The sequence below is a fragment of the Oreochromis aureus genome, linkage group 9 (genome assembly GCF_013358895.1).
Source record: "Oreochromis aureus strain Israel breed Guangdong linkage group 9, ZZ_aureus, whole genome shotgun sequence".
Lineage (NCBI taxonomy): Eukaryota > Metazoa > Chordata > Actinopteri > Cichliformes > Cichlidae > Oreochromis > Oreochromis aureus.
This window is the reverse complement of record NC_052950.1, coordinates 34,559,331-34,571,663: the sequence shown is the minus strand read 5'-3', so window position 1 is coordinate 34,571,663 and position 12,333 is coordinate 34,559,331. Positions and strand designations below refer to the sequence as shown.

General features: G+C 39.4%; 1 protein-coding gene across 1 annotated transcript; it reads left to right on the top strand.

The window, feature by feature from the left end:
* Window positions 1–701: 701 nt before the first annotated feature.
* Window positions 702–12,333, top strand: lipib (lipase, member Ib). Its single transcript, XM_039616990.1, has 10 exons — window positions 702–753; window positions 5,802–6,193; window positions 6,887–6,995; window positions 7,189–7,290; window positions 8,448–8,537; window positions 8,621–8,788; window positions 9,343–9,432; window positions 10,485–10,593; window positions 10,906–11,079; window positions 12,147–12,333. Exons 1-10 carry the CDS (start codon window positions 702–704, stop codon window positions 12,229–12,231), a joined length of 1,371 nt encoding a protein of 456 aa, XP_039472924.1. The 3' UTR covers window positions 12,232–12,333.

Below are 12,333 nucleotides of genomic sequence, written 5' to 3'. Positions count from 1 at the left end.
CTTCGAGAGGAAGAAAAACGTCTTGACTTCTTTTCATCTCCACAATAACTTCTTAACCCCAGAGTTTCAGTCAGGAGCATCAATTGTTTGGTTTAGTGCAGCAGATATAAATATATGCAAATAATCATTTACATATAATGAAAATGATCTTGGTAAAACAGCTGTTTCACCTCTGGAATCATTGATTTCCATGTTTTTCACCCTTGCAAAGTGAGATTCTCTATTAACTGAAAAAAATATAAAAAATGGGGACATTTTAGCTCATTCTGCTAAACATTAAAGGAGGTGTCAGTTTTTGTAAAATTTTATTCCTGAATTATGAAGTGATCGTCTGCCCTGAAGCTCTGAAGCTTTCACCTTTTTAAAATCACATTATATGACTTTAGTTTCCTTTCACCACAAATCAAATCCTCCTTCCTCTGTCCTTTCTTTCCTCATTCCATCAGCTCATGCTCCTTTCCTTTATCTCATTTGTTTAATGTTCTTACTATCATTGGTTTTTTCCTCTCTCCACTCTTCTAGAAACTGATCCAAGTAAAGACACCACCTCCTTTCCTCCCTCCTCCCTCCCTCATCTATTCTCTGTCAGCACTCCCTCCTCCTTTCAGTTGTCCTCACACTGCATTTAGATCTCCTACCTTCCTCGCAGCGAGTCTCCTCGGCTTGATCGTTGTCTCTGCGTCACTGTGGTCGTGGGAAGGATGCTGTCCCGCAAGCTCCTGGCTCTGCTGGGGCTCCTTGTGCTCTGCAAAGGTAAGTCCAGTTTTTCAACAGAGCGAAAGTTTAAATCCTGATTTATGCTCAGCTTTATCTTCAAGATAAAGTTAAAAATAATTGTGTCTGTTTCTCTAAATAAACAGAAACAGACATTCTGAGTGTTTGTGGAGAGAGAAAGAGCTTTCTGAAGTGTGAGGAATATTTAAAGTCATCACCGACTCTGCTCCAGTGAGGAGTTTAAAATGGAAAGTTTCTGTCTGGTAGTGTTAAAGTAAATAAGCAGCCTGTTAGCCACTCATTTATATAGTTTACTAATGTGTGTGTGTGTGTGTGTGTGTGTGTGTGTGTGTGTGTGTGTGTGTGTGTGTGCCAGCTGTAATCACCTGTTGTGTTCCAGGTGGGGTGGGTGCTGATTGGATGAGTGCTTTTTTATAGCAGTCTGATCCAATTGAGGGCAGTGTTGCGCTCAGGTGTGAGCTGCTCACAGAGGGAGTCAAACCTCCACCCATAACACACACACACTGATCTGGACTGTACACAGTCCGCAGAGCTAGCTGTAATAAATCTATATGAATGTTTCTGTTTGGCTTCATTAGTCTCTCACATGGTTGTGGAGTCTTTACGATGTTCTTTCAGTTGATTGAGGTTTGTGGACATCCATCTATGCACAGCTCTCTTTAGGACCCATCACAGTTGGGTGATGGGTGATGAAGTCCAGACCTTAGTCAGGCTGAGGTCTGGACTTTGCAGCACTTTTATTCTTTCCTTTTTCAGCCACTCTGTTCTAGATGTGCTGCTGTGCTGGCGATCATTGCCCTGTTGCATGACCCAGTTTCAGCCAAGCTTTAACTGTCAGACAGATCCTTACATTTGACTAGAATACTTTGTTATACAGAGGAGTTCATGGTTGACTGGCTGGTTCCCAAATCATCAGCTCTCCACCTACGTGCTGACAGCTGGTATGAGGCTCTTGTGCTGATTGGTTTTCTCCAAATGTGGTGCTGTGCATTATTGTCAAACATCTCCAGTTTTGCAAACCTAAGCTGCATTGTCACTTATTAGAGAGAAGAGCCTTTCTCCTGGCAGCTCTTTCAAATAATCTCGACTGGATCATTTGGAACATTTAACACGCTAACTGAGGCCTGCAGAGTCTGAGATGACTTTGTGCAGGTTTTTTGCAGCACAAACACTGTGCAGAGGTCCAGTTTAGTGACTCAAGTCAGCAAAGGTGAGGCTTAGCAAACAGTTAACAGCTAAAGCTTCCTGCGTCAAGACACCTGTCAATCCAGGTGCCCCTAATTCCAGTATCCAGATGGGTGTATTATAATAAGATTCACCCCATGTGCAGCTCTTATGATGGAAGGAACTGAAACTTGTTTTTCTACAAGGCTGTAAACATGATTATTGCTGTTGTAAATTGGGGAACTGTTACCAAAAACTGCAATGCTTCTAATGTCCACCAGAGGCTGCATCCAAAACATGAGTCAAGCCCCACAAACTCCCACATCAAAAAATATCCTGTGTGTGCACATTGTGGAGACCCCTGAGATTACAAAAATACCTATAAAGGTGCAGCCCAGATTGACTCACAAGTATTCACTTATTTCTCCTAATTTAATTAAAAATGCTCTCCTGGGTTAAGCCTCTGTATTAGGATGGTGATAATCACGATTGAGTGTCTTAGAGGAAAGGGCTCACAAACAACAACCCTTTCAATAATAAGCATGGTTATAATAACCCAGTCACACTAAGTGCTTCACAGTCTGGATAGTTGACAACATGCAGGCTACAGACACTTTAAACAAGCTAACGAGACTCCCTGCTATCTCAGCTGTGAGATTAATCAGCACAGAGCTAAAGAGACTAAACTAACACCCAGCGTCGCTATCGGAAAAACAGACCTGATCCGAGCGTTTACAGTGAACACTGAACTGTAAACTAATCTAATGACCTTTGACCTGGTCATGGGAACATTTTCTCACATCCAGGTTTTAAAAAGGTGGCCAACAACAGCCAAATTTACCCTCTGTTGTTTTATTTTATAGGGTAGTTATCATTTCTGCTGCTATCTTTTGAACTCTTGTTTAGTTTCTTTGTGTCACATTGAGCTGCCTGCTTGGGTCAATAAATGCTTTTTATATTTGCAGGTGATAAACATCAGTCATTGCGTCAGTCCAGTGACAGAAAATATGTCAAGAAATTAGCAATACACAAGCTAGGGTAAACAAGAGAACACTTGCCATCAGGTGTGAGTTTAAAGTGGACATTATGCAAATTTTTAGCTCTACTAGAATAGAATAGAATAGAATAGAATAGAATAGAATAGAATACCTTTTATTGTCACTATGCACATGTACGGTGTGCTACCCAGCGCAGATGTGGGAAAAAAGAGGGGTGGTAAGGTGCACAGTTCTGCGGCACTATATACATATGAACAGTCCCAATTAAAAAAATATCAAATATACAAATATATCTAGAATAGTATTGCAAATTTCTGATCAAAATAATCCTTATTTATCTCATACTGGGCCTGAGTGTAGCCCCTCAATTCATCCTGTGTGTGTCTGAAACAAGGAATTTATTCCGTCCCTCTTTAAGTAACCTCCCGTCTGATTGGAAGCCCTTTTTAATCAGAAGGTTCAAACATCAGATGGGTGGGGCTTCTGTGCCTAAGGCTGCCCCCTCTGTGTGAAGCAGCATATTTAGAGTGGGGATTATTTGTATAAATTAAATAAGGAAAAACATAAGAGGCCTACTTTAAACTCAACGTTATATCATATCTGCAGAAGAAAATGTTTCTACTTCATATTCAGACCAAATTTAGCAAATAAGGAGCTCAAAAAGTTTGTTTGCTCAGTTATCTGTGATTTATGACAGATAAAGTTTTCACAAATTATTATGGAAAACAAAAATACCTTTCACCTCTCCTCAGAGATGGAACAAGTTCAATAAGAGAATACAGTCCCAGAAGGTAGCGATCCAGCAAAAGTTAGTTACTAAAATAGAAATAGCAACTGTGTTAGGCTAATATTAGGCTAATGTTTCTGCAAACTGCAAAAGAACTACTACAGAGACTGTCTACACTTTATTAATTCAAAAAAGGCACTAACAAATCCTATATTTTGTCACTGGCTGCATAAATCAGCTCATTTATATATCTACAAAGCTAACTAGCTAGCTTTAACATGTAGCTAATGTTAATTTAAGACGTAGACTGCAACAGAACATTAATCATTGGTTTTAGCAAGCAGTTTGAAATGTTTTTTATTTTATGGATTATTTGTAGAGGGACGAGTGTGTGAAATGAAACAACACTGCTGATGACAGTATTTTGGCTTAAGCTAGTGTTAAGGTTCAAAAATTGGAGAAAAGGAGTACGGAGGGCTCACAAGCAAATAACAACTCTGGTCCAGAAGATGTGATCAGAGCAAAGATTTATTGATTACACGTGCGGAGTCCGACGCTGGGCAAAGTCAGCGATCGAACTGAACTTACAATAATTAGACAAAGGTTTTATATGGGTAAGACAACAAAGCCCCCCCTTTTGCAAAACAGACACAATACAGCTTACGTCAACCTAAACCACAAAATGTCCCGTTAACTTTTAACATAGTTTTAAGAACATTACGTCTCATCTCCATCCCGGTGTCGCACCATGAGCGCATTCTTATCTCCCAGAACATCAGGTGCACTTCCTGTAACCATCTGACAATATGCCGGCACAGTTTGCAATTGCAGCAAAAACACATCTTAACTTCTTACCTACTAAAATGAATCTACTATGGTGTGTACGTGTGTGTGTGAGTGTGTGGGTGCCTGCTGTGTATGCTATGTATGTGTCATGACCTCTCCTGCACCCCGGCTCACCTCACACCTCTCGTCCTAGCCAGACATAAGGCCTGTGCTCATACACAGCTGAACTATGTGTGACTTCTAGACTAAATGTCACACTCAAATGATGATACTCAAACCATGAAGGAAACTTGCTTAAACTGAACATAAATGAAACTTAAAACTTACTTCAAAGGATATAAGTGATAAATGATACAAACTTAAATCTTAGCTCTAAAGAATATAAGTAATAAAAGATAAAAATAACTCCAGGCGTTTGTCATGTAAGCAGGTGTGTTGCAATTCCTTTCAGAGCTCCTGTCCTCCTCACCGTGTATTGGCTGATCATTAACGCCTGCCAAGAGTTTCTGACCCTCACTTGACCAGGAGCCACAGCTCTTTAATAAGCTCAAATGCAATCATGTATAAAAGATTAAAATCATTTTCATAACAAAGGTTCTTTCTTCTCAGATCTGCCAATATGTTTGCTCGTCTCTACTACAGTTTAATCATTGAAAATCACACTGATCAGCATACTATGTGGAAGTTACAGATTACATAATGGCAAAAGCATTTTGTCAGACCCCTCACTAGCTAGCTTAAGCTAACTAACTAAATCTTACTTTTAATTAATTAATTAACTCTAACTAGCAAACCTGTCAGTAGATAGGCTATTATCTGAATTCAAAACCAATTATTAGATAAAAGTTTGACATAAAATGAGTCATTAATAGTGTTTATTTTTCAGTTAACACAATCCAAAGTAATGTGAAGAAGCTAAAAAATGAAATGCCTTTCAAACTGCTGCAGTTTCACAGTTTTTGAACCTGTTACTGTCCGTCTGTGGATTGTGCCTCTAATGTCAGCCTGGATCCATGATTCAGTTTATGAATCATCCATGATGATACTGGCTGTCTGCTTGAAGCTGTTATTTTGCTAAAAAAATAATAGCCTTTAATATTGTCATCATAAATAAAGAAGAGGTATTCCTGTAGAGCTGCGGTCTACAGAGGTCAGACCGATTGTTGGGGCTCATTAGTATCATTGACTCTTTACCTTGAAATTATTTAGTACCTTAGCTTTAAAATGATATAAAAATCTGCTAAACTGAAATGGATGAAACAAATATTCCCTTTGTAGCCTGTAGAAACTTTGGGCCTGTTTTTCATTTTAATTCTACATAAAAACCTAAATTCATCTGTAAAAGTTGAGTTTATATTACAACTTCCTGATCTTCCGTGTTGTGACTCCAGGCCAGCAGGAAAGTGAAACAGGCGAATCTTGTGATAACTTCACTGACCTCGACCTGACCCACTGCTTCGTGGGAACCAGCCTGTATGTGCGACTCCTGCTCTACACTCGCTCCAACCTCGACTGTGGCCGCGAATTGAACCACCACCACCTGTCCTCACAGCCGCTCTTCAGCCTCTCCCGTCCCACCGCTTTTGTCATCCATGGCTACCGGCCCACCGGCGCGCCCCCTATCTGGATCAACCACATAGTCCACCTGCTAGCTGAGCAGGAGGACATGAACATCATCGTGGTGGACTGGAACAAAGGGGCGGCCAACCTCAACTACTTCACTGCTGTGACTTACACCAGAGAGGCCGCTCTCAACCTGACGGGCTTCATCATGATGATGGAGGTGAGACAGACCTTTAGTCCAAATGTTTATTTTCCCTTCCTGTAATCATCCTGCAGTCTATTGTTGAACCAACAGACTGCAGGATGGAAGCAGTATATCACCCAGTTGCAGCATCACTCATAGGTTTGAGATTTGAACGTCCACTTTAGTTTCATGGTTCTCACCATCCTGGATTATTGGAGCCAGTAGTGGCCATGGTTCAAGTTACTGTTTCTAGTAGTCTCAGTTGGCAAAGTGTACCAATGCAAAGCAAAGACACAGAACAGAATAAATAAAACTTTGCAAACTTTGGACAGATTGTTCATACAATGATTCTGACCGCCAGGTTATTTATCAGAAACATACATTAAAATGCTCTAAATGGCACCAAATCCATTTCCCTACCCAAAAAGTCGGGCTCAAAGTCTAGAATTAGCAGTTCAGCCGGTGTACAGATGTTTTTAAATTACAAGTATTAAATATTTCCCTGGTTACAGGTCCTTCAAGTACTTAAGAATGGATCTAAATTTTGGTGCTTTTGCCACTTTGTGGGTACATAAAATTTTAGTAAAGAAAAAGTAAAGAGATTAGATGACATGGTTGTGTGAAAATCAGCAGTTCTTTCATGCCCTTTGTCATCCTGTATATTTAAAAAGCCTTTATGACAGAGTTATACCTCGCCTGTAACGGTGAGCTTTTGTTTTGTGCCCACAGGCTGAAGGAGCCTCTCTGAGCTCAGTTCACCTGATCGGTGTCAGTCTGGGAGCTCACCTGGCTGGTTTTGTGGGAGCAAACCTGAAGGGGAAGATTGGCCGTATCACAGGTAAAATAAAGAACCTCAGAGCGGTCCAGTATGTGAGTAAATGTACTTCATTATCATGTATTTATGTCAGATGTTCTTAACCTTTAAGTTTAATAAAAGCAGCGCTGTGGAGTGAGCAGGTGGAAAACTACAAAAGCACTCACATGCTTCCTTGCTTCTTTCCTTCCTTCTTTCTTTCCTTCCTCTTCTCCAGGTCTGGACCCTGCTGGACCGATGTTCACCAGGGCCACGCCGGAGGAGAGGCTGGACCCCTCGGACGCCATGTTTGTGGACGTCCTTCACACTGACATGAACTGTAAGCATCTAATGCAGAGCTTCTGAATTAATAATATTTTAAATAGTGATTTAATATCATTTTAATATTAACCCTTTTTTTATCATTTACACACAAAGAAAGCAGGCCAACTATTTACTGGAAAATAAATAGCTTTTAGTTCTCATGGTGTGAGGAACAAAAACTAAATCTTACAAACACTAGTGTTGCCTCTGAGGTCACAGCTGCTCTTACAGGATCTTCTATTAATCAGTCCCAGTTCCTTAAAAATGTTTTTGCATCATTATCTGGTAAATCATTCAAATCTTTTTCCTTCTTGTATATATCCTTTTATATATAGATGAATACATATATTTACTGATCATAAATTATTCATATTCATATATATATATATATTTTACTTATTTGTATTAAAATGTTTTTCCTTAAACTAAAAGCATGAATATTATTATGAATTATTATTGTTATTTGGAAATATTCCACATTTCTATTAATAAAAAAAGTTGGCATTAGAAATAGAGATCGTTCTGTTTATGAGCATTATTTTTTTCTGAAATTAGTAGCCAGTTATATAAATATAGTTATATAACTGACTAAAAATGTTAATATAATTTTAATTAATTCTAGTTATTATTTAACACATCTTACCTTTTTATTAAAAAGATAAATATTATTATAAATATTTTTAATTCACAATTTGTAGCCATACAAAAATATATCATAAAAAAAGTTGACATTAGGATTTTTTTTATTTAAATCACTATACAAGTATAATTATTAATAAATGAAAATGATTAATGATTAATATTGTTATTTTATTACTACAAAGGTTATCATGATTTTTAAATGTATAAATAAACTTACAATTTAAAACAAAATAAATTAAAATGAAAAAGGTTACCTGAACCCTTTGATCTAAACTCTGGAGTCAGATTTAGAGAACACAGTCAGACTCTCCTCTCTCACTGTGATATCAACAGCGTTACAGTTTCATATATAGATATGTATATTTACAGTATGTGCGACCTGATGAGAAACGTCTCTCTCAGCCTTAAATTTCTGTTTTAGGGGCTGATTGAGCTCTGTGAGGGAACGCCTGTGAGATTATTAAAAAGCAATAAACCTTTGTGACCTCATGTAAGAGTCCTGGTGTTACACGTTGTGCTCTCTGTGCGCAGCCTTTGGACTGAGAGGAGCTCATGGTCATATTGACTTCTACGCCAACGGAGGCGCCGACCAGCCGGGGTGTCCCAAAACCATCTTTTCAGGTGAGCTCACACACAAACTAGGGAGACGCACACACATTAAATAACACACATGTGCTGAGCGCAGTGTGATCTCTGTCCTCCAGGTAAATCTTACTTTGTGTGTGACCATCAGCGCTCCGTCTTCCTGTTCCTGTGCGCTCTGAACCGAACCTGCACCCTCACCGGTTACCCCTGCTCGTCCTACAGCGACTTCCTGGACGCCCGCTGTCTGCAGTGCGAGACCTTTAAACCGGCCTCCTGCCCCGTACTCGGTGGGTGCTGACACTGAATGACCTTGAGAGGGAAACGATTAAGAAAATAATCAATCTCCTGCTACATAATGTTTACACAAGCTGTTCTTCCACTGCAGATAAATACTCTGCAATTAATCCCGTTAATCCAGAACTTGGCTTAAGCGAGCAGGTTTTCCATCGTCTCAATCAGGGAAGTTCATTTGAGTTTAAATGTGCTCCACAGGCGATTCTGCACGCGTTTCAAGGAATCTAAATTTAAGTGATGCTTCAGAGAAAACAGAATTAGATCTCGGCTGCAGAGTAATAGACTGTATATAAAAGATGGAGCAGCCATTGTGACACCACCTATTGAAGCTTTAAACAATGCAGATTTAAAGAAGCTCGTTCACAGAAACTAGCTGCATGTGTTCTGGGGTGCATCAGGGGGCGCTAATGAGCTAGTTGTCAGTGATAACCTGCTACTTAGCGGCCAGTAACTCACAGAAAGTGTTCATGTTTCTCAGGTAGTTTCATTAAAATGCTGGACATGTATCAGGCACCTGATCTTAACACCTGTACGGCTTCACCTGCAGGTTATGACGTCAGCCCATGGAGGGAGACTCTGCAGCAGCTCGGACAGACCAAAGTCTTCTTCAGCACCACCGGCGCGCTGCCCTACAAGAGTAAGTATGACACACGAACCTCGAAAAAATTCCCGTCTCAGGTGAAGCAGACTTTGAAAAGAATGGAATGGTGCTTTAGGATGCGTTCAATGCCCCTAACACTGAGAGCGACGTCCTTCTATAGTGAGTCACAGCTGCAGCACAGACTTAACCCTGGTGGTTATTTTGAAGCTGCTAACTAAATGAAAAGAAAGGGATAACCTCACGCCAGGGAACTCCTAAAATGTGACTAATTTGTCCCAAAAACAGGGTTTAAAATGATCTTGCCACACATTTTTTTCTTTTGTACGGGTCACAGTAGACTGTTTTGGTCCTTTAAATTTCAAATAAATAAAAGCACTTCCTGTCTGTTTGCCACACAAGCAGAACTTGATCAACCAAACTTAGGCCCTGAAGGTTCGTCAGATATTATTACATCATTGTGTTCCCTAGCAACCACCAATCAACCACCAATCAGCAGGCTAAACTGGCCCAATCATAGTGTTAATGCACCTGTAATCTTAGAAAAGCATTTTATAATTTTATTGTGACAAAACTAACATGCACCTTATATTGACAAAACGTTCATTATGCATGATGTATCATGTTGCCTAGCAACCACCTATAGCCAGATTAAAAGCACAATACTGTAGCATGTGCTGGTTCAGTAAATGTCCCAAACAATTTAATTTCAGCAATAAAAACAGGATTTTACATTAAATTATAATATAATTATTTTATTAAGAGTTTAAATTTGCGTCAACAAGAGTGATTATTATGATTTTGTACTCTGACTGTCAGAACTTGAAAGAACAATTTCAGAAAGCCAAAATAAATCACTATATATCACAATATTTATGGAAGCACAGGGTTAAAGATTAGAGGTTAGGACTTGGACATCAGAGAGTTAAAGAAGGATTTTACTCTGTGGATGCTGATCCCACTGTGGGACCCCACCTACACTATGTGCTCGGACTTTTTTAAAGAAAATATTTTAGGACCTTTTAACAAAAAGGAGTGATGATTGAGTGTTTTGTTGGATTTTAACACTGTGTGTGTCCCGTGTGTGTCAGAGCTGATGTACAGAGTGGACATGGTGACATGGAACCAGTACCTGCGTTGGGGGGTCGTCTACATCCGGCTGCACAGCGGCAGGAACGTCACAGAGGCCCGAATAGACCAGTGAGTCTTTCTGCTGTTTCACACAGACTGGATTTATGAAAACCAGGAAGAATGGTTGACTTTAGATTTAAATTCTGAGTCAATGAAAACTTTAATGACTGAATGTAAATTTGAGACTTTTAAAGATGTTTTTTATATCACTTGAACTCAGAATTAGAATGAAAAAATGCAATATATACATAAATAAATAAGCTTAGCAAAGGAGATAAAAGGTGTGTTTCAGTTTTTTGTGTTTCTTGTTTTCCAACATAAATACACCCAGACTTCATATTAATGGGTTAAAACTTGTGGTCTCCTCGTCTCTGTGCACAGTAAGCTGCTCCGGTTTGAGCAGTACACCTCCACGCGGCTGCTGGCCCAGTTCGATGAGGACCTGCAGCACATCCAGAAGATCTCCCTGCGAATCAACACCGGCAACGTCATCGGCCCTCGCTACAAAATCCGGCTGCTGCGAATCCGCTTCACGCCACTGGAGCTTCCTGAGAGGTCGGTGGATCTAGTTTTAATGTTTCTGAAGAGGAACCAGTCTTAGAAGATAAACTGTCTCAAAATCTACGTGGACGTGTCTCTCTCTCTCAGTCTGACCTGTGACATCCTGAAAGGAAACAAAACTAACTTGTTGTTCTCCAAAGCCCACGCCTCTAATTATACGTAGGCTTTAGGTGCTTTTTTTTTTTATCAGTCTTAATGATAATATAATTAAAACCTACATGCTTCACTTCGTTTATCCAGAGTTTGCTGCTTTTGCCCACTTTATTCCCACCTTGTCTCAGTGAATTAAAGTTGCAGACACTATCACACTGTTGGGGGATTTTCTACAACCTGGCAACCAAAAAAGTTATTCAAAGTATAAATTATGTGAATATTAAAGCACTAATGTGCAGGAATTATTAATAAATACCTGTATCTGTGTTTATGTAACCATAACTGTGAGTTTATTTGGTCGTATTTAACAGACTGAATTAAGCATTTCTTATTTTAAAAAAATAAGTCACCATTGAAAAGGTTGAAATAAAACATGATATTTGCACATTTAAAAAATTTGTTTCAATAGACATTAATTTCCTGTTTTCTCTTTCACAAACGAACACATCTTTAAATTAAACATCACTGGGCTCTGCTAGAGTAGCTTTGCATGAGTCACAGTTCAAAATAATCCTCCTTTATATTAGACTCTTTCTTAGTCCCTCCCCATTTTAAGACAACTTTCTTCTGATTGGCTCCCCCTTATAAACATGTGTTAGACTTTCTCATAGTCATTGTGTCAACCTGGTATGTACATATTTGTAATATTTTAAATATTTTTTTTATAATAGCACAACATATTCAAGTTTTTAAAATTTACATCTTGAAACTGAAATAACCATATTAGGGACATCCCCTCTTTTTGAGACAAGTGCATAAAAAGCTGTACCTGTAAATACGTCGACCTCATTATCTGACACTGTGGCCATGTTAGATATTCCACTGGAAAAGGAGATGAAGGAAAAGCAGAATAAGTCCACTTCAAAGGCCACAGTTTGTATTAACAGATACATTTTTTTCTCCTTCAGGCCTTTGATGTGCCGCTTCGACATCATCATGGAGGAGAACATAGAGGTGGCGTTTCGGCCTCTGCCCTGCGGCTCCCGCCTCTGACTTTAACACAGCCTAATTCCCTCTTTGGAAACCCATCCGACTCACCTGTAATCCTATTAGAGGACCCTCGGGCGTCCTCTGGGTGCTACAGGCTCTCCCATC